Here is a 21,637-nt window from a genome sequence, read left to right as displayed (position 1 = left end):
TATAACTCCTCGCTGATGCGCCACAAGACAAAGAATTTCCTTATTGCTAAATCCTAACCGAAAATAGGATTTAACCAAATGCTCCACATCCTTTTTACGCAAAACAGCAACGTTTCTCGCAATTGTGATTTTTTTTTTTTTTTTTTCTCAAAATATTACAACTTTAATCTCGAATTGCTACGACTTTATTCTAGTAATTTTAACTGTATTCTTATTTTTTTTTTTTTTATTTTTTTTTTTTATTTTTTTTTTTTTAAACGTAGCACTAAAATGTCATTTTATTAGGTAACGTCATTCCGAACATTTCATCTTTTAAAAAAAAAGTTTGTTTTTATTAAGGCAATTACTTACACTAATAAAAATTTTACATTTACTTATAGTTTTCTCCAATTTCACACTATTGCCTACCCTCCAAATGTTTTTTTCTTCTTTTTCCCCCCACCTTGACCCTGCTTTCTACTGCTTTGGATCGCTTCATCCGCCATGGGCGTTTTGTGTTGGTTTGTTTTGGTCACAGGGGGAATTGAAATGCAGGAAAAGGCTTTTCCTTTAACCTTGAAAACCTGCACTCCGAACCGAAACATGCGCTAGCGCCTACGTTAATCAAGACAACAGCATATCAGATGTGTGTTTCACGGCTCGACGTTGCAGGTGTGGGAAAGGGAAATAAGAGCTGGGTTGAGTAGGATAAACCCAGTGGCTATATCCTGGGCTTTTGTTCCCCAAACTGAGATAAAGGCTCTGGTCTTTTGTAGCAGCGCTCACCGCGTTCTCACCGCACACCCGGGCCCTTTGTGGAGGTGTTGAATGCATCGCCTAAGGGCTCTTGTGAAATCCATGCAGGAAAACCAACCCCCCCTTTTTTTTTCTTCTTCTTCTTCAAGCAGAGAAATGGATACCAATCAAGCCCTGATCACTTTCAGCTTCTGAAAGAACTTCTGACTAGCATATTTCATGTCATCTTTACAAGACGCTAGGGTCCTTCGCCTAGCTCGGGCATAAAAGTCCCCATAATGCATCGATCATATATTTTTTTTAAATCTCTGCGGAAATGTCAGCGCCGTGGAACTGCTTTACTGTGTCTAATCTGCCAGCACGGTGTCCTCACCTCTCCCTGGAGAGACGGATCGCATGTACTGCCTGCCTGAATTACTGAGCTGAAACATCACCATCAAATCCTTTCTTGCTTCCTAAAGAAATCAAATCTCTTCGCTTTACCATTCACCAGCCTTCCTTCCATCCTTTCCAGAAAGGGAAAAAAAAAGTTTTCACGAGACGATCAAGCTGCAAGATATCGAATACATCGCTCTCTTTTTCTGAGCGACAGTCATACTTATTTAGCTCTGCATCACCGTAACACAAGCTCTCATGTGGTTTCGGGTGCGTCAGCACAGGGAAAACGTGTACGCGACAAACTGTAAAGGATAAACCACCAGTCTCGTGGCGAATATATAGTTTGTAGATCAAATGTACACAGTGCAAAGGGTTAGATTTAGATTTCTTCATACAGTTTGGGCTTGTATTTATTAGATATTTTAATTTAGCAAAAATTTGCTACAAGGTAACTGTTGCTACACTTATTACAGGATGTTTGTGAACTGCATTGCAATCAGCAACTGTCTATCTGTGACGTTTTGGGGGAATTCTTTCTGTTTACGGAGCAGAAGTTAATAGATTTTACCACATTGTGTCTGAAATGTAATACGGAATATAATTTCTTATTACAACTGTTATCTAAAAGCATTTACACACACACACACACACACACACACACACACACACGGGCACACACAACCTAGCTGTTGTACTTATCAGCACACCAGCAGCTAAATCACATCTGTGCTGATATTCAGTTTAGTTCGATTTGATTCGAATTGATTTGATTTGAATCACTTCAATACAATTCAATTCAAATCTATACAATACCAATCAATTTAATGCAATGCAAAGCAATACATTGCAATTCAATACAATAAAATTCACTTACAACAATAAAATCAATTCACTACAATAAAACATTTCATTAAATTAAATAAATTCAATTCAGCACTTTACAATCCAATACTATAAAATCAATTCACTACTATAATATTAATTTCATAAAATAATTTCAATACAGTTTAATTTAGTACTATACAATTCAATTATTTACTATACAATCCAATACAATAAAATCAATTTACTCCAAAAAACAATCAATACAATACAGCTTTAGTTGTAGACCGCTTTTAATTGCACATTGTCCCAAAGCAGCTTAAGAGAGATAAATTGTATAAAATTGGAAATTATACATTTACTACCTATAGGTTTATCGCTGATGATTGAGCCAGTGGCGACTGTGGCATTGATAAACTCCATGAGACAGTATGAGGAAGGAACTTTGAGAGGAACCGGATTCTAAATGTCCAAATATCCATTTTATTTCAATTTTATTACAAATAAACAATTTTACAGTTTCCATCATTGTTGAGATTTAGTGTTCGCTAATAGGTGATTAAATGCAGAACTGTTCATGCTAACAGTGGTCTGAAGCCATTGTAGCAGATCGTTAATATTATTATTATTATTTATATAATTAGAATATATATTTTTATATAAATATCAGCAGTATTATTAGTATTTAGTGGAACAGCATTGCTTGTGCGATATTGCTTAATTATCGCATTAAAAATCATCAGGAATGTAAGGATATGTGAATGGATTATCCACTACGAGCATATTGTGTTTAAGGTACTAAATACTGAGGAGGTAAACAATTTTTTTTTTTTCGTATAATTTTATTTTTTATTTCTAAGTTAGTTTGCCAGAACTGTTTCACATAAGAGGTTTTTACTTTTGTGCACATATACACATACAAGCAATCAGAAATAACACATCTTATTGAATGAATCATGAAAACACAATAAATGCATATATTTAAGCCATTTTTATCTTTCACCTTTTCTTGAGCCGCTCGAACCCTGAATTCATGTCGAGGAACGAAGCAGCGGCCCCTTTATTTTTTGTTGCACCACGAGCCATTTTCACGCATGTGTTTTGTTCCTACGGACCTGGGGAAACGTGCATGTTGTATTACTATTATACAATTGAATTTATTAATTGAACTATTACATATAAAACTGTAACTCTGCTCACCATCGCACAGAATCGGTGCGAGCTTCATTTCTCAATGCGGAGAAAAAAAACGCAAATCCACCAACCGTGAAATTCAATGAAATTAGAAATAAAATGTATACTGTTTCTACGTGGTCTGGTACCAAATAATCCAAAGCCCAGTACTGCTGATCAAGACAGCTTTCTGTTTGCATGTATATCGGAATGATATTCCCTGAATTGTAAATGCATTTTCATTTGTAGAACGAGTGTTTTATTTGGTTTTCGTGGCTACCATTTAGAAAAACCAGTGTTTACACATGGGGCGTGTGCATTTGAGTCACGGTTCAGATGCGTTTCTTGTTTAAGAAGGCAAACTTGTGAAAGCCATGGGGCAAGGATAGTCCTTACTTTTTCATCCCAGAGGAAAATTCACATATTACAGCAGCACTGAGAGAATAATACTTTTAAAAAAAAAAAAGCTGTAACACCATTGAAAATTGATACCATCTAACATCCTAATTGGTTCTTAGGTTTGTATCTCTAGGGGAAACCCTATGTACTGCTCCATCAGGAAGAAACCATTTAGGTTGTGTGTCGAACCCTACAGTAAAGCTCTACTAAAATATTTCTCTTGCCTCTTGAGACCAGAGTTGCTGTAATCGGCTGCCACAAGCACATTGCCTGTATTTGAGACCATATATGAACTCTAGTGATGCAGCTGAGGTTGAGGAACTGTTGTAAGAATGTACTGACAAAGGTCAAACACCCTTGGGGTATTGGTCCAACATTGTGCAGTGTTTCTGGGGACATTGCTGTAAGGCTTATATCCACTGTAGAGTATTCAATAAATAAAAAAAAAGATAGACTGAGAAAGAGAATGCTTACTTTGGCTTTTCATTGGTATAGAGATATGATTGATTGGAGCGTACAGATATCAAGGTACAGATATAAATAGTGGCATGTCGATTACTTCGGCATCTGTCTTTGGTGAATGTTTGAATGCGAGAAAAGTCTTTTACTGTTCACATAAAAGCTTAGTTGTCCAGCATGTACGCAATTTCTTATTTGTTAAAAAAAAGTTTTGTGGAAGATTTCCATACAGGGGTTTTTACACCACCGATTACACTTGCTGAAAATCTTTTTACCTCAGACAGTGTCGTGTGGTCACTGACCACATCCTTCACCATGCTAGCAGTCCATGTGTTATCTACAGATTTTCCTAGAATAGATAAATTACCTCAGGCGTGTTTGGTTTCTTTGGAGGAAAAACCCTATGGAACCAATACTAAGGCACCTTGGAATTCAGTTACATTGTCTGAGGAAAAAAATATAGTAATTGAGAAAACAATAGAGAGAAACAGTCTGCCTGTTAGCCATTCTCGCTTCAGAAATGTGTCTAGTACTAACATTAACATGCTATGCACTTTGCCTCATCGGTACACAGTCAGTTTTTGGGGGGAAACAGAAGGGAATGTGTTTTCTGACATCTTTCCTTCAACCCATTTACAACAATTATTATTATTATACGAGATGATCAGCTCTTTTAGCTTAAAGCTCAAGTCTCCCACAATCCATACAAACAGACAAACACACACACTCCTCAAACCCTCTCCAAACAGCTTAAGATGTTTACTCGTCTGTTTGGAGAGACTCAGACATTCTATTTCACCGAGTCAGCGTGCAGAGAAGGGCAATCAATAAACGACTGGGTTTCAGATCTCCTTCTCTTGATGGTGGACCACAAACAAAATGCATCTCTGCTTCTTTTGGTGCCAAACCCTCGACATTCGTCATGAAATGGTGTTTTTTTGCTGAAGTAAAATATCCCATATTCCGTCCCAATTCAGTGTTTTTCAAAGAAACGCTGTAACACCATAGAAAAATGATACTATCTCACAACCTAATTGGTTCTTTGGTCAGGATCTTTATGGAAAACCTATGCAGTGGTACTACTCCATCAGGAAGAAACCTTGTGGTTGCATGTAGAACTCCATTATAAAGTATGAATCCCATACAGCTTCTAAGCAGTAGCCCTTAAGTATGGAATGAACAGGTAACAGTCATAAAAAATAAAAATTGGAATAAATACCTTAAAAGACCCAATACTAAGGCACCTTGGAATACAATGTCTAAGAAAGAATAAAGTGAAAGAATAGAGAGAAACTGTCTGCCATTCTCGCTTCAGAAATGTGTCGAGCACTAGCATTATCATGCTAAGCATTTTGCCTCATTGGTACAAAGTCAGTTTTAAGGGGGAAAAACTAAAGTTTTTTTTTTTTTTTCTGACATCTTTCCTCCAAACCCTTTACAACATGATCTTACAACATCACCAACCTTTTTGAAACTGAGAGCTACTTCTTGGGTACCGATTAATGTAAAGGGCTACCAGTTTGATACACACAAGTCGAAATAACAAATTTGCTCAATTTACCTTTAATTATATTATAAATTATATTCATCTATATCTAGTCATCTATATTTTAATATTGTCATTTTCAAATGAAAAACCAATGCAAGTGTGATTTTAAATAAGAATAGCAACAAAAAAAATTAGATGCAGCTCACTCCTTGCGGGCAATCTGGTGCCCACCATGTTGGGGACCCCTGATCTGGATGATCAGCTCTTTTAGCTTGAAGCTCATTAAATCTCCCACAATGTATACAATTTAGATAAACACAATAATAGATTATTACATTTTTAATTAAAATTTTTTTTTATTAAAGTTTCCATGTAGGCTCCAGACGGGTTCCATTGTTGAATGTAGAAACCTACAACAGATTGATTTTCTTGCATTTAGCCACGGTCAAGAAACTGAGCTGAACGCAAAAGAACGATCTCGTTCAAAAGCTGAAAACCTGCTAATCCTTTTAATAATGCAGCTCAGCCTCTGCAGTGTGTCTGCTACTGGAAGTTGAATACGGTACGTGTCAAATAAACGACCCCTGAACCACACACTGCTGGTCTTTGTGTACTTTATACAGTGATGACATGCAGCTGGCTTCTACAAACAATGTGACGTAATTGCAGGGCTATGGTGTGTAAGCTTGCCACGTGGCAGCTGGGCAAATTCTGCAAGTGAACTGTCTACAAGACAAAGTCTTTGATTGAAGCATGTATGCCAGGCAAATTTCCAAAAGTGCATGAGATTCTAAAAATGAAGTTTTGCGATGACTATTAGGGCTGCCAGAAGACCTTATAAAGCATGCTACACTTGGGGAAGGGGTAGCACTGTGGTTAAAATGTTGGACTTCTGATAAGAAGGTCATGAGTTCAAATCCCATAACCACTAAGCTGCCACTAAAGCAAAGCCCTTAAGCAAGGCCCTTAACCCTCAACTGCTCAGATGAATGATTAATTGTTAGTAGCTCTGGATAGGGGGTCGTCCACCAAATGCCATAAATGTAATCTCATATTTTGTCATTGTGGTAACTTTACAAGTTGTAATGTTTATGCGAAGTGGAGGAAAACCGGATGCCTCCATAAAGTGTGTCCGTTGTTAAAAGCTCATCAAAATCTACCACAGTTGTTGACCTGCATGGTTATTAGTTGTGTTGTGCTTAAATTGCAGTATAGCACCAACAGCAACAGCAAACTCTTAAGTAGATAATTGTATGCAGCAGTGATAACAAGCTAGTCAGCTAATACTATGTCAGCTAAGTAATGACACCTTCTCAAAACAGCAGTTAGCATGGTAATGTGCCTTCTTTCACTTATTCGAACGGTGCATCGGCAAAGAAGTAAACAATGTGATGCATCGATTTAAAAAAGATTTTTAAAAAATATAATTATTAGTACATGCGCTATACTTATTATTTAGAAACTGAACAATATTTTCCATGTAGATTGATTTCTCCTCGCTAAAACCGTTCCCTCAGCAGCACTGCCACTACGTGGATATGACAAATCACAACAATTCAGAGACCAAGGCGTGTCCTGAGAGTCACAAAGAGTATGGATTAATATGGCAGAGGTAAAATTGCATCTTCCTGCAGACACAACAGGAAAATAACTTTATTTATTTATTTATTTATTTATTTATTTATTTATTGAATGATTTGCACTACAAAGTCGTGTTTTGTAAAAGGGCCCATGCCCTAAAAGTCAGAAGGCACTTAAGTGATTAGATTATTTGTTGTCTGTCTGAACCAAACAACTAAAAGCGGACTATTTGTACCATATTGAATTGTATAACATCATATTTTTTCCATTGTGTTGAATCAAATCGTAATCGGATCGCACTGCATCGTAATGGGAGTGAATCGTGTCGCATCGGTAGCTGCTTTATATGTTTCTTTAACGTATCGTATCGTTCGATATGCATCGATATGCGAATCGCATCGGCCCCAGTTATCGAGATGCACATTCCAAGTGCCTGTATATTTATTGATCTAAAGCCAATACTGCTATAAATGGATTCAAAATCGACACACTGTTCACTCTGTAAACTGGGAAGGAGCTTGTAGTTGAGAGGAGTTTGTTCAGGTCTTCTATTCGAGACTTGAAATTTCAGTTTGTGGGGAATGGTTTTTTTTTTTTTTTTTTTTTTTTTTTTTTTTCCTACCAGTTGTACATGGGGAATTCCAACCTCACCTCTTCCTCCTTTTGAGGGCGGTATTTCTTTTGTCCTGATTGACTGAGTAGTCCCACTTTGTATTATTTTTATATTTAAAAAGTAAACAAATATCTATAACTGGGACACGCAAACTACAGCCCGTGGGCCAAATACGGCCCACCCCAACACATTTATAAAGACCCTCTGAACAATGCCAGAGACATATTTTTCTAATGTAATTTTTTTATCTGTTTTACTCATATATCTGTCTTTGATGATAAAGGTTGGCTTTTAAACTAAACTTTCCCTTAGTTATTAACATAGCTGAATTATTTGTTAGATTCACCCACCAACCAACAGAATGATACATTCAATATAACCTGAATGTTATATTCTTTGCTATTGAAATTATGAAAGAATTGCATTATGATAGTAATAATGCTCTTTTAAAAGGTTATGTATCTCTTGAAAAGTAAAGCTCTGGTCTGTAACTTATGATTAGAAGCGTATGATTAAGATTCACTTTAATGCGATTTCTTATACATAAATGTGACAAGAACTTCTTATAGTATGGAAATTTGAATCAGAATTTTCACAAATGTCATATTTTGGGTTCAACTGCGCTTGCAGAAACATACAGGAACGTCTTCGGATCCTGTTTAAAGATGATATGGAATAGATACAAGAATATACAATCGAGTCTAACCCCAGCATTAGATCATTGTATAAGTAGGCAGACAGTATAATTTCCTTACTTTACCTAATGTTATACTATGACACACACACACACACACACACACACACACACACACACACACACACACACACAGCTCATTTATTCCAGACTGCACCCAAGAGCTTTGTAGATCTGCATGAAGAAGATCCAGATCCTCGAGGAAGGTTAATGTTATTCTGATCCTACAGTCGTATAGATCACACAGAGGCAAGGCATGAGGGAGGGGGGGAAAAGGCTCAACTGATGCTGTCCAGAGGGAAACCGGAGAGCTCGGAGCAGAGATGAGCATGAGGCGAGCGTTTTAAATCGCATAGAGTGTTCGATACGTTCAAGCTACTCGGAGGAGCTCTGTTAATCTGCCCACTTCCACCAAGAAGCAGTTTACACACTACCCAGAAATCCTCCCCGGAACGATGAACGCGACTGGTGATGCAACAGCAACCCTGGCAACCGGCCCTCTGAAATGTCTGGAGATTATTATGGGATGAGTCATGCTTGATAGATTCGAATAGACCGCTTCGATGCATACCACGCTGACTGGATATCCTCTTGTTTTTGTCACAACACGTTACAAAACAAGGGATTTGAGAGTGTAAACAGGTTCACACACATGGGGGGAAAAAGATGACCGGATGGAGAGCTGAATGATTTAATACGACATCTGGATAAAGGCTGGGCATTATGTAATGATGTAGGCTTGTATATAAAGAGAGCTCTTTCTTTTCGAAAAACACATCACAAAACTTGCTTCTCGTTGTACGTGGTCGGCCATGATGCACACGTGAGCCTGGATACCACAGTTAACTGAATTTGTCCTCCACGTACTCACAACCTGACGTTCTTTTTTTGACACTTTTTTTTTTGGTGTTTTCTCTCTCTCTCTCTCTCTCTCTCTCTCTCTCTCTCTCTCTCTCTCTCTCTCTCTCTCTCTCTCTCTCTCTCAAAACAGGTGTGAATGAGAGCTAGAGCCAGGCATCTGTGAGAGGCTTTGAACGCCCGACACCGCAGCAATGCCGCCCCCTCCAGACATCCTGAAAGTGGCCATCGAGTGCACAGGGATCATCCCGAAACTTATGGAAATAGACCAGGTTAGTGCAAGAGGACGAAAAAAATATTCCCAATAATATTGTCTGAATTATGTGAAGTGTTTTTATGTGGCTGGTCGTTAACTGCTGATGGGCCGATTTTGTTTAATCTGATAAAACAGGTTATTTTTTACATTGTGTACATTTTCTTGTTTTTTTTTCTATTTACTATCGATGCAAAAGGGGTTCAAGCAACTAATTCTATTCAACAACATTAGTAATAAAACGATACACCTGATAAACATATTTTTCCAGTGTGTTTTTTCGCCTCTTTCTTGTTTCTGTACAGGGCAGGAAGGAAGTAAATGTAATTCGTTACTGTACTTAAGTAGCTTTTTCACGCATCTGTACCTTACTGAAGTATTTCCATTTGGGGAGACTTTTACTTCACTACATATTAAAGTCAAATATCTTTTTACTCAACTACATTACACAACTACAGTCGTTCCTTTTTAGTTATGAGGATAAAAATTTTAATCAATCACGCAGCGAGTCACCAATCAGTGTAAAGCATGCTCTGTTTTGAATTGTTTTGTTTGGTGTACCAACATACAATGCAGCATGAGATCAACAGCAATTACAACAAATTACAGCTAATTATTGAGAGGAATAAATGACTCGACTCGAACTCGCCACGGCACACGTTTACGCGGGTTTTTTTTTACGTTTTTTTTTTTAAGTTGTTGAAAAGACAGTTTTAGGCTTCTGATTATTGTAATAGAAATCAGTGTTTGACTCATTAATATCGTTCTATTAATAGCCTGCTGAGCTGAGAGTTGTTTAAGCAAAGAGTCTTGTAACAAAAACGAAAGGATCTTTGTAGACATAATAAAACATAGTAGTTTGGTTACTTATGTACTTTTGTACTTTTACTCAAGTGAAAGTTTTTTTCCTGAAGTCATATTTGACCTACTGTATCTCCACTTTAATAAACATGGAAAATCAGAAAATCAACCAAACTTGGTGAAAAATAAAAAATAATTAAGTGTACATAGAAAATAATGTAGACATATACATAGAAAATAAGGATTTAGATTAAGGATTTAAGCATAAAAGCGTTCGATTATGTTTTTTAAAGAGAAAGCAGGTCATCAGAGCTTATCAGAAATCTACCTCGCCCATGTACAATCAGTGCAATAGAGAAGATGAGGTGCAAAGGCAGGAAGTTAAGAATAACACTGCGGTCAGAAAATTCAAGGGGAAGATGCACTGGCATATCAATTACACATACGACCATTTATTTCCTCTTTTGTGTAATTCTATATATGGAATGAATACCACCGTTACATTAACACACCAAGGTGATTTCATGGCCCCAGTGTAAACCATGGAAATGTTAATAAAACGAAATTAATAAATTGTGATTGATGAATGCTTAATGGCACCCTGGATCAATAGTAATATGGTACTTGGATCAGTATAAATATTGATATCAAAAAAGGGAAAAACAAAGACACAGTTGAGCCTCAGGTTATAATCCGCTTCTCGGTATTGTCTTTGTTCTTATGTGTCATGTCCTTATTATGCAAATGTACCGTTCACCTTTTACATATTCTACTTCTGTTTTTTTATTTATTATTTTTTTTATTTTAATTCACAGAAAAAGCCTCTGTCTGCAATCATCAAAGAAGTCTGTGACGGGTGAGGGATTAACCGTTTTTTATTAGCTTCTGCTTTACCTCGGCCGTTGTTTCGATACAATACATATTTTGAAATCGAAGTGCGACCGCATCACTACTTCGCATTTTCCGTCTCCAGGTGGCAGCTGCCGAACCACGAGACCTACGCCCTGCAGAACGCCGACTCCACCAATTTCTACATCACTGAAAAGGTGCCACAAGAACTCTAAATCCTGAACAATTTAGCATTTATTTATTTATTTATTTATTTATTTATTTATTTATTTATTTATTTATTTATTTATTTAAAAAATTTTCTTTTTTTTTTTCTTCACAGAATCGCAACAACATAAAAAATGGTTCCATCCTGCGCCTTACAACATCTCCTGTGAGTAGCAGATAAGGATTTTTTTCTTATTATATATTTTTTTGCTTAGGGGTTCAGGAGGGTACTCGCAACCCGAGAGACTTGTCTTTATCCCTGCTCCTGCTTTGCTCTACTAATCCCCAGCACGTGGTGGCTGATGGGTTGGAGCGCTCAAGCTTCCTGAAGCGTCAGCTAGAATAAGGGGTCGGCTGCAGATGTTGTTCCTCAGTTGCTTTACCAGCAGCTGAGTGGTGAAAGCTCTGAGGAGGGTGTACTCCTGCTCATTACAGGGAAAGCAGGGATTTCATAGAGGTGCTGACTGAAGGAGACGAGTGAAAACTAGGGGTGTAACAGTACACAAAATTCACGGTTTGGTACATACCTTCGTTTTTAAATCACAATTCGGTGCAGTTTGGGGAAAGAAATACATTTGTGAACAGTGTACATATAAAAAAGAAAATCATAAAATATATTAAAATTAAATTTGAAGTATAAATTACTGGAATTTTCCATTTGGGGAGATTTATTGCAAATTGATTCAATATGCTTTTTTATTTTATTGATAAAATTAAATAAAAGATATAATGGGCACAAATTATTAGATTTGTGAAAAAGAGTAAATGGAAAAAATAAATAGTTTGCATTTGGGTAATACAGATGTGTACATAAATGTGTATAAAAATATATATAAATTTTTTTTTAAAGATATGTTAAATTTAACTGTTCTACTTACACCTGCATTTAAACTGGACTAAACAAACTTTCAGTCTGCCACTTAATACTCAAGTTTGACAGGGAACTCATTCAGAACTATATTTGGCATGTAAAACAAGAATTGCATTTGGTACCGTACCGAAAGTCCTGCACCGAAGTGACCCGTTGAATCCCTAATGAAAACACATAACCGGTCAGCAAAGGGGTATAAAGTACAGGATTCTTGGTCTGAGGGTATCTGAGAGATTTATTTTTATAGCTTTTAATGTAATCAAATGAATGGTGGTCAAAGGAAGAACAAATTGTCTTAGGCTCAGTATGATTTGCATACTCTTAGTGTCTTCTATTAAAGATGTGTTTCCTTTATTTGCCCTATGTTGGTCCTACACCGATCAGACATAACATTATGACATAATAACATTGAGCGGTGAAGTGAATAACTCTGATTATCTCTTCATCATGGCACCTGTAAGTGGGTGGGTATGTTTATTAGGCAGCAAGTGAACATTTTGTCCTCAAAGTTAACGTGTTAGAAACAGGAAAAATGGGCGAGCGTAAGGATTTGATTGACTTTGACAAAGGCCAAATTCGGTGGCTAGATGACTGGGTCGGAGCATCTTCAAAACTGCAGCTCTAGTGCGGTGTTCCAGGAACAGTGGTGAACCGGTGGACAAAATGTTACCGTCCAACATTAGTGAACTCACATGGCGTCATCTCAGGTTTAGGGTTAGTAGAGCAAACGTGAAATATATAAAGCAGGCAGTTCTGCATGAAGTCTCCTTGAGCGAACCAATAACCAAGTCAGTGCATGTGTGCCAGCAAATCTTTAGGTATCAATGTGAATGAAATGATAATTGAGCGTTTGTTGTGTACCCCCGAGTGGGAACGCATTTAAGTTTATGAACAAGGTGCTATCGAAACGTTTCGAGACTAGCGCGCCACAGATCTGGTCGCTTTCGCCGAATATCCTCTTTCAGGTGCCTTAAAACCTGCCGATAGAACTCGCTCTTGATGTTCTGGCCCCTAGGGACGAAATCCCCATGCACAAAGTTGCACTGTGCCGCTAAAAATGCCTTCGAACGACTTGTTGGCACATCGACGTAAACGTAAATCTGCACAGTTTAACGCAGAATTTCACGTTTGCTGTCCATGATTAAATCGCAGACGTGGTAACACACGCGGTCAGAACAGCACCAGTTGCACAGCCCCCCGATGTTCACCTGACATCTTCTGTCACACTGACTTATAAAGGTCGGTGCTCCCTGTGACTGTGCGTGCAGCCTTGTGCTGCCATCTGTTGGCGTGTTACAAAACTAGTCTCGAAGCTTTTTGAAACCACCTTGTATGTCAGCCAGCTATCACTAAATAGTGTCAACTTCTGTAAAAGGAAAAGCCGCTTTATATAGAGATGATGCTCCTATTCACACCCTTAATTATCTCTGTATAGTCTGTATGCTGGTTTATTTTTCTCTCCGGACGTACTAGTCTGGAGAGTAGCAATAAATCAATGGTGTATGCGTGTGTAACACGTGCGTGCATGTGCGCGCCCTGTTGGCGTGGCTCCCAGGCCCAGATGGCACAGCAGCTGCACGAGCGCATCCAAACCGGCAGCCTGGATATCAAACTGGACGCTCTGAAGGACTTGGCCAACTCGTCCCGAGACATTACCTTCGCCCAGGAGTTCATCAACCTGGACGGCATCTCGCTGCTCACCCAGATGGTAGAGAGCGGCACAGAGTAAGTCAACCTTTCCCTCCAAACTCGCTATTCTTAACGTTCGGGGGTTTTTTTGTTTGTTTTTTTCCCACTGTGCCCACGCAGCAGGACCGAAGCTGAGTCACACTGCAAGGCCCACTGACTTGTACTGTTATTTTATGAACGAGTAGCGCTTTAGAATCTGCGACTACTGAGTGGCAGTGGCTATCTGAAAAAAACATTTTAAATAAACAGGTTTCAAGGTCTTGAGAGCAGAAGTACGTTCACAGTAGAGAGGACATATTCGGCTATTTCGGGCTTCTTTGTACTTTTTGCAGTAGTGCGCGCGTGTGTGTGTGTTTTGAAGTGGGTCTGCAGTTTCACGGCACAGCGTGGTTTGGCCTAGCGGTTTGTCCCAATTTAAGCGTGTCTAGACGGTCTCTGAGGTGGAATTTTGCAGGCTTCGTCTGTCTGATTCCTCATGGGGAACCTGCAGTAACCTGGCTGCAAGATCACCTGCCATAATGAAGAGGAATTTTAAATCGGGGAACAAGAACGAGAGAGCGCAGGAGGAACCGAACACAGAAATGAATGAAAATTATAGCCCTCGGATTGTAGGGCAGGCAACGCATACGTTTATTGTAATTAAAAGACCTTATCTGAATGCTTAAGGCTAAATAAAAATTGGGTTCTATCTTATAGAGGAGGATAGATAGATTTTGACCGATACGGAGAGCTACGTTGGATCGTACTTGCCGATAACCGATTAATCAACCGATAGCTTTTAAAATGAATACTGGATAAAAAAAAAAAAAAACACTCCATGTAAAATAGTACTGAACTTTGTTACCGTATAAAAAAAATACTGATATATGAAACAGTGTTAATGAAATAAATGCGAATGTATTCATTATATAAATACATATAATTATATAATAAATACTTTATAAATAACAAATAAAATACAGCGCTGTTTGTGCAGCCTGCAGCCTCGCGCGTGAAACCAAACAGCACGTGGTGTCAGTAATTCACCCCTAGAGGCCCCTCTTGTAAAGACAGCGGACCTTCTCAGTCACTTCAGCAACCTGAAAAAACTATCAGTATGGATTTTTTTTTTTTTTTTTTTCCCGATAGTTCTTCTGGTACTGAACGTCTTTTTGTTTTGCAGGGAATGAATTCCACCCTCTGTAATGATCATTTATAGTAGATTGAAGTCTGGGATTTGGCCTGGTTCAACTATACAGTGGTAATACAAGACACTTATTGGAGACGTCTTTAGCTAAATCTGAAACTGTGCCCTTTTTCTCTTAGTAAACATTACATTGTGACTTTTTTCTGGGCGGAGTTTAGGTGGAGGCAGAAAGATTTCTGTCCGCTTCACTAATGCTATTAAGTCCCAGGACCACAAACTTTATTTTAAAAAGTAAACCTTTACAGTAGGCAACAAGAGCTAATTGTATGAGAGTGAGAAGCCAATGTCCACCTAGCTTACTATCTAACTGGCGAGCTATCCTTTTGATTGGCTACTCCATTAGCAAATGTAAATACCCGAATACACACCTGACACATAACATCTGCCTTTTCACTGTTAACTCTCCTCTACAGTTGCCATAAGTACAAGTGGAGAAAGAGAGAGGTAACAGTTTTCTTTATGTTCAATCTCTGGTAATTATCTAGCAGTTAGCTAACTTATACGCTAATAAAGTTAGCGTTAGATGAGCAATCACTTTACTTGTTTCCCAATTTCTGAACTGCTCGCATGCATGACAAATCTTTCTACATTTACATTAAATTTGCGGCATTTAGCAGACGCTCTTATCCAAAGCAACGTACAAAAATGCTTTGAGCCTCTAGCAATGAATAAATCTACACTGGTACGCCAGATTACAAATTTAATATAAATATATCTCTTGAATTCTACAAAGCAAACCTGGAAAGTGCTAATTTAAGTATTTCAGGAAGAGGTAGGTCTTCAATTGTCGCTTGAAGATAGTCAGGGACTCCGCTGTACGGACATCTAGGGGAGGTTCATTCCACCACCTCGGTGCCAGAACAGAGAAGAGCCTTGAAGTGTACTTATCTCTCATTCTGAGAGAAGGTGGTACCAGTGGAGCAGTGCTGGAGGATCTCAGACAGCGTGGTGCAGTGCGAGATGTGATGAGGTCACTGAGGTAGAGAAGAAATCTACAAGAATGAGCCACATTAGCGACATGTGGGAAGAAGGACGATTCATTGTCTATAATTACCCCAAGGTTACGAGCAGTGGCTGAAGTGGGGAGCAGAGAGTCATGAAGTGTTGTTTGGAGATCTTGACCTGGAGATGAATCACCTGGGATGACCAGCAGTTCTGTTTTGCTGGGGTTAAGTTTTAGTTGGTGAGCACTCATCCATGAAGATATGTCTGTCAAGCATGCCGAGTAACCAAACCATATCAACAAAAGGAAGTAGTTTCTTTAACCTTATCTGATGTGACGTGTGCGCTGAGTATTTTTGATGATTATTCTGTCACCCAAAAACACAAGATGACGACATTTTGCATTCTTTGTGCAGCCAAATCAAAAGGGTCTGCACTCCAGTGCACTCTTAGTGCCGGTCCCAAGCCTGTCGCCCGCTGTGGTGACGCCTAATGGGAGCAGCTAAAAGTAGTACAAGGAGATATGGCTGGATTTGAAATGCCAATCATGAGCGCATTATAGTATAGTATGTGGTAGCTCAGTGGTTAAGATGTTGGACTCCTGAACAAAAGGTTGTGCATTTAAATTCTACCGCTCTATACAAAGCAGGCCTTGAGCATGGTTCTCAACCAGTCCATTAACCCTTAACTGCTCAGTTGTATGCATTAGACAATTGTAAGGTGCTCCTGATAAGGGCGTCTGGCAAATGCCGTAAATGTGAACGCAAATATAAATGTAAATATAGTGCCCTACACCAGTGGTCCCCAACCCCTGGGCCGCACCGGTCCGTGGGTCAATTGGTACCGGGCCGCACAGAAAGAATACATAACTTACATTATTTCCGTTTTATTTATTATCTGATTCTGAATGATGTTTTATTTAGGAAAATTACCAGATTCGCCACATCTGTCTACGACTCGCTCTTGATTCATGTCATGATGCCTCGGTCACATGTCTTACCTCCATCCGCTATCTTCTTAAAGGGGCTCCGGCATCTAACACATAATACATTACCTCTAAACTGACACCCCCAAGCTAGCAAAATGAACCAAAAACAACACAGTGGATTCATGTTTATTATATTTAGAAAATAACTTTTTTTTACGCCGGTCGTATCATTTTATTTTGTTGTATTTATCCGCCACACCTTGAAGGCCGGTCCGTGAAAATATTGTCTGACATTAAACAGGTCCTTTAGACCCCTTTAGACCTCTCTAGTCATTAGTGCATGCTTTGAATACTCCTTTGTACTAAGCGTTATACCCTTTTGAAGCTTGAGATCACAAGGCCACAAGTTCAAATCCCAGCACCACCAACCTGCCACTGCTGGGCCCCTAAGCAAGGCCCTTAACCCTCATCTTCTGAACAAGGGCATCTGCCAACTGGCATGAATGAATGTGGATTTTGTGTATAGTAGAGTTAATATTAGGATGCGAAGCTTCCCGTATCTGTATAAAATACAAAATAGTAAATGAATATTTAATATTCAGATACTGAATCTTTTCAGCCATGAGGGGATGTCAGTTTTATAGAGAGAGAGAGAGACCTAGGGCGAGGCGAGACTGTATGTTGATGCTTTTCAGTACTGACGCACTCCTGCTTCTTTATAAAGCGCTCTCTCGTGTCTGAATGGATATGAATGTTAATTATTGTCCGCCAGTCCCGGCTCAATCTCATTCAGGGTGGTCAGCCTCAGGACAGCATGGAGCCACTCATCGTGGCCTCTGTGGGGGTGGTATATCATGCTTTTGTTTTCACTTACATGCTCTCTCCTAATTATTCCTCCCCCCATCAAGCAGTGAAGAGCAGGAAAGCAAAATAAATGTTCTCTTTCTCTCTCTCTCTCTCTCTCTCTCTCTGCTTAGTTCTTCCAGGCAGATAGTTTTCTAATTTGATGCTGCTGTGGAGATGGAGAAATGTTTACCTAAGGCAGCTTGTTTATGAGCTCTAATTTTAAGAGTTGGGTGAGCAGATTGTTGTTTTGTTTTTTTTGTTTTGTTCCACACAAGAGAAAAAAAGCTCCATATAGGGAGATGGATTTATTTTACCCCACTGTTTAAACCTCACGATTTTTCGTTTTTTCCCCTTTACTCAAAGTCCTTCCAAAACCACCGTGAACTGGTTTCTATGGCCGCACCGTACATAAAGCAGCTCTGTGTCAACATCTCGTTTCCTCAGAGAGTCTCTGTGTGGGTTTCTGTGCAGTCCGTTCATACCAGAAGGCACCACAAGGACCTCGCACATATACTGTATGTTCACGCTTTGGCCAAGAGCGAACATTCCTGCCACAGATTCCTGCTGCGCACTGACCATGCTGTAATTATTCCGGAGGCCGAGGCATGACTGCGCTCTCGAGGGCACAGAAACCGGGCTCCGCTATCGGCCTGATGACATCATGGGTGTGTGTGTGTGTGTGTGTGTGTGTGTGTGTGTGTGTGTGTGTGTGTGTGTGTGTGTGTGTGTGTGTGTGTGTGTGTGTGTGTGTGTGTGTGTGTGTGTGTGTGTGTGTGTGTGTGTGTGTGTGTGTGTGTGTGTGTGTGTGTGTGTGTGTGTGTGTGTGTGTGTGTGTGTGTGTGTGTGTTTTTGAGAGAGAGGCTGGTTGAGCAATAGGACGTCGCCCTCTAGTGGCTCTTTGGTTGTATGAAAATGACTGAGAGAACAGTGCAAGGCAGTGGGCCAATTGTGCTGCCACATGATCTGCTTGACAGAACAGAACATCATACAATCTGTCTTATACAAAAACAATTGGATTTTATTTATATACTAGGGGTGTAAATGCTAATTCTACATTATGTATATCTGCTCCAAATGTGTACAGTCAACCCTTGATAATCCGCTGTTCGTAACTCGCTACTCAAATTCGCGGGTTCCCGGACTAACAGCAAGTTGCGGAGTATCTTAAAATTGGCGGGAATCCGCAGCGGTGACCGAATGTTTGGGAAAGTTAGCAATAACATTTTAAACAATGTATTTGGTCAAATACTGTACAGTAAACTGAAAATTCATGGATTTTTCTTTTATGAGACGTGCACTTACTCAGAATAGCACCAGTTGCACAGCTCCCTATGTACACAGGATAGTTTTTTTTAAGCACACTGACTTATAAAGTTCGGTGCTCCCTGTGACCACGCGTGCAGCCATGTGCTGCCATCTGTTGGCGTGCTACGAAACTTGTCTGGAAGCTTTTTGATACCTCATATATCTAATTTGAGCCGGATACCATGTAAACCATGGCTTTTAATTAAAAAAAAAAAAAAAACATGGCTGCCTCGTATTTGTATTTCAGATGAATGTTTGAATTGATGCCAATTTATATTTTCAGTTACACCCCTAATATATACAATTGGAAAAGAATTATGCACATTATTATGGTTATTGGAATATTCATCCAGTGTTACAGCTCCGATCCTGCAATGCAATTTTTCTTAATGCTAATTTCTCATTTATTTTGCACACGCCTACGTAGATTTCTATGAATTTTTTTTTTCCAATTTTCTTTATTCGTTTTTTCCATTGTGTTACGATTCAAAACGAGTGCTGATGAGACTGTGGTGAGCAGTGCTCTGCTTTCTCAAGTGCTCAGCTTTGCATGCTTATAGGATCTATGTCTTATTTTTTTATTTCCCTCAACTTGTGTGATGTTAAAGTTCCAACAATTCTCAAATTTTTTTTTTTTTATGATGTATGAAAATGTATGTGCGCTCTCTCATAGAGCTGGCTCTGATTTCCGACTAGTATCAGAAGGAGCCCAGTAGATCAGACCATAATGTTTTTGTTCATTTTACTGTCTCCCTGACGTCAAAGTTTTTAAATCTTTTTTAGGCGCTATCAGAAACTTCAGAAGATGATGAAGCCCTGGTAAGCCCCCCCCCCTTCCCCAACCTTGAGCTGGATAACCCGTCTCGTAGCATCTAATCCTACACAATCTGCATGAAACTGGCTCAAACTGATGGGGAAAAATCACAGCACCCACTTCACCCGCAAGCTGTCTTTAATGACTTTATGATCTTTCCCCCACCCCCCAAAAAAAATTAACCCAATCAACATCTTTTCCTCTGTTTGCATGTGGTATTGGGCTTTAAAACCATAGATACTAACTCCTTTTCTCACCTGCTACATGTAGCTGTAAATTAGTTGCCTTTAACATTTAGGTATTTAATCTTATTTTCCCCCCTCATAAGACTGGCGTTTTTTTTTTTTTTTAAAGATCTCGTACTGCATGTAATATAAAGTTAATTAGATTAGATTGTGTCCGTGTTTTTCATTTATTTATTAATTTTTTGCAATATAAAATGCATACAAAATGCTTTAAAATGCAAAAAGCATACAATTTTAAATGTAAGCAATAAAACAAGAATGTGCTCTTATCGGAAAGAAATCAACAATTGATGATCGTATGATGTGTCCTGGTGCTTTTTATTACTATTAACTCAAAGTTGAGTATTTTTCTATATAGCGCACCCCAAAAATTATTTATTTATCTTTTAAAATTGCTGTTAATGTCATGGAATGGCTGCAGAAAAAGTTTTTATATATATATATATATATATATATATATATATATATATATATATATATATATATATATATATATATATATATATATACACACAGTGAGGAGAATAAGCATTTGAACACCCTGCTATTTTGCAAGTTCTCCCACTTAGGGGGCCGAGGCATGACTCGGGGTCTGAAATTGTCATCGTAGGTGCATGTCCACTGTGAGAGACATAATCTATAAAAAAAAAAATCCAGAAATCACAATATATGATTTTTAAACTATTTATTTGTTTGATACAGCTGCAAATAAGTATTTGAACACCTGAGAAAGTCAATGTTAATATTTGGTACAGGAGCCTTTGTTTGCAATTACAGAGGTCAAATGTTTCCTGTAGTTTTTCACCAGGTTTGCACACACTGCGGGAGGGATTTTGGCCCACTCCTCCACACAGATCTTCTCTAGATCAGTCAGGTTTGACTGTTTCTGTCGCTGAGAAACGCAGAGTTTGAGCTCCCTCCAAAGATTCTCTATTGGGTTTAGGTCTGGAGACTGGCTAGGCCACGCCAGAACCTTGATATGCTTCTTACAGAGCCACTCCTTGGTTATCTTCGCTGTGTGCTTCGGGTCATTGTCATGTTGAAAGACCCAGCCTCAACCCATCTTCAATGCTCTAACTGAGGGAAGGAGGTTGTTCACCAAAATCTCGCAATACATGGCCCCGGTCATCCTCTCCTTAATACAGTGCAGTCGCGCTGTCCCATGTGCAGAAAAACACCCCCAAAGCATGATGCTACCACCCCCATGCTTCACAGTAGGGATGGTGTTCTTGGGATGGTACTCATCATTCTTCTTCCTCCAAACACGTTTAGTGGAATTATGACCCAAAAGTTCTATTTTGGTCTCATCTGACCACATGACTTTCTCCCATGACTCCTCTGGATCATCCAAATGGTCATTGGCAAACTTAAGACGTGCCTGGACATGTGCTGGTTTAAGCAGGGGAACCTTCCGTGCCATGCATGATTTTAAACCATGACGTCTTAGTGTATTACCAACAGTAACCTTGGAAACGGTTGTCCCAGCTCTTTTCAGGTCAT

At 38.9% G+C, this 21,637-nt stretch overlaps 1 protein-coding gene across 14 annotated transcripts in view; it reads left to right on the top strand.

Moving 5' to 3' along the window:
• elmo1 (engulfment and cell motility 1 (ced-12 homolog, C. elegans)) overlaps nt 1–21,637 on the top strand; it is a 113,693-nt gene that overhangs the window by 41,679 nt on the left and 50,377 nt on the right. For 6 of the 14 annotated variants that reach the window (XM_083523618.1, XM_083523632.1, XM_083523626.1 and 3 more), the window contains 6 exons: nt 9,335–9,473; nt 11,071–11,111; nt 11,229–11,301; nt 11,427–11,477; nt 13,738–13,907; nt 19,862–19,897. In XM_083523618.1, the coding sequence (XP_083379744.1) occupies nt 9,396–9,473; nt 11,071–11,111; nt 11,229–11,301; nt 11,427–11,477; nt 13,738–13,907; nt 19,862–19,897 (449 nt within the window). In that variant the 5' untranslated portion in view covers nt 9,335–9,395. Of the gene's footprint in view, nt 1–9,334; nt 9,474–11,070; nt 11,112–11,228; nt 11,302–11,426; nt 12,865–12,989; nt 13,908–19,861; nt 19,898–21,637 lie in introns of all 14 variants that reach the window. The other 8 variants (XM_083523620.1, XM_083523628.1, XM_083523621.1 and 5 more) reach the window with 3 other exon arrangements.

The sequence above is a fragment of the Silurus aristotelis genome, assembly GCF_946808225.1.
Source record: "Silurus aristotelis genome assembly, chromosome: 21".
Taxonomy (NCBI): domain Eukaryota; kingdom Metazoa; phylum Chordata; class Actinopteri; order Siluriformes; family Siluridae; genus Silurus; species Silurus aristotelis.
Note: the sequence above shows the minus strand (reverse complement) of the source record. Positions and strands in the feature narration are given on the sequence as shown.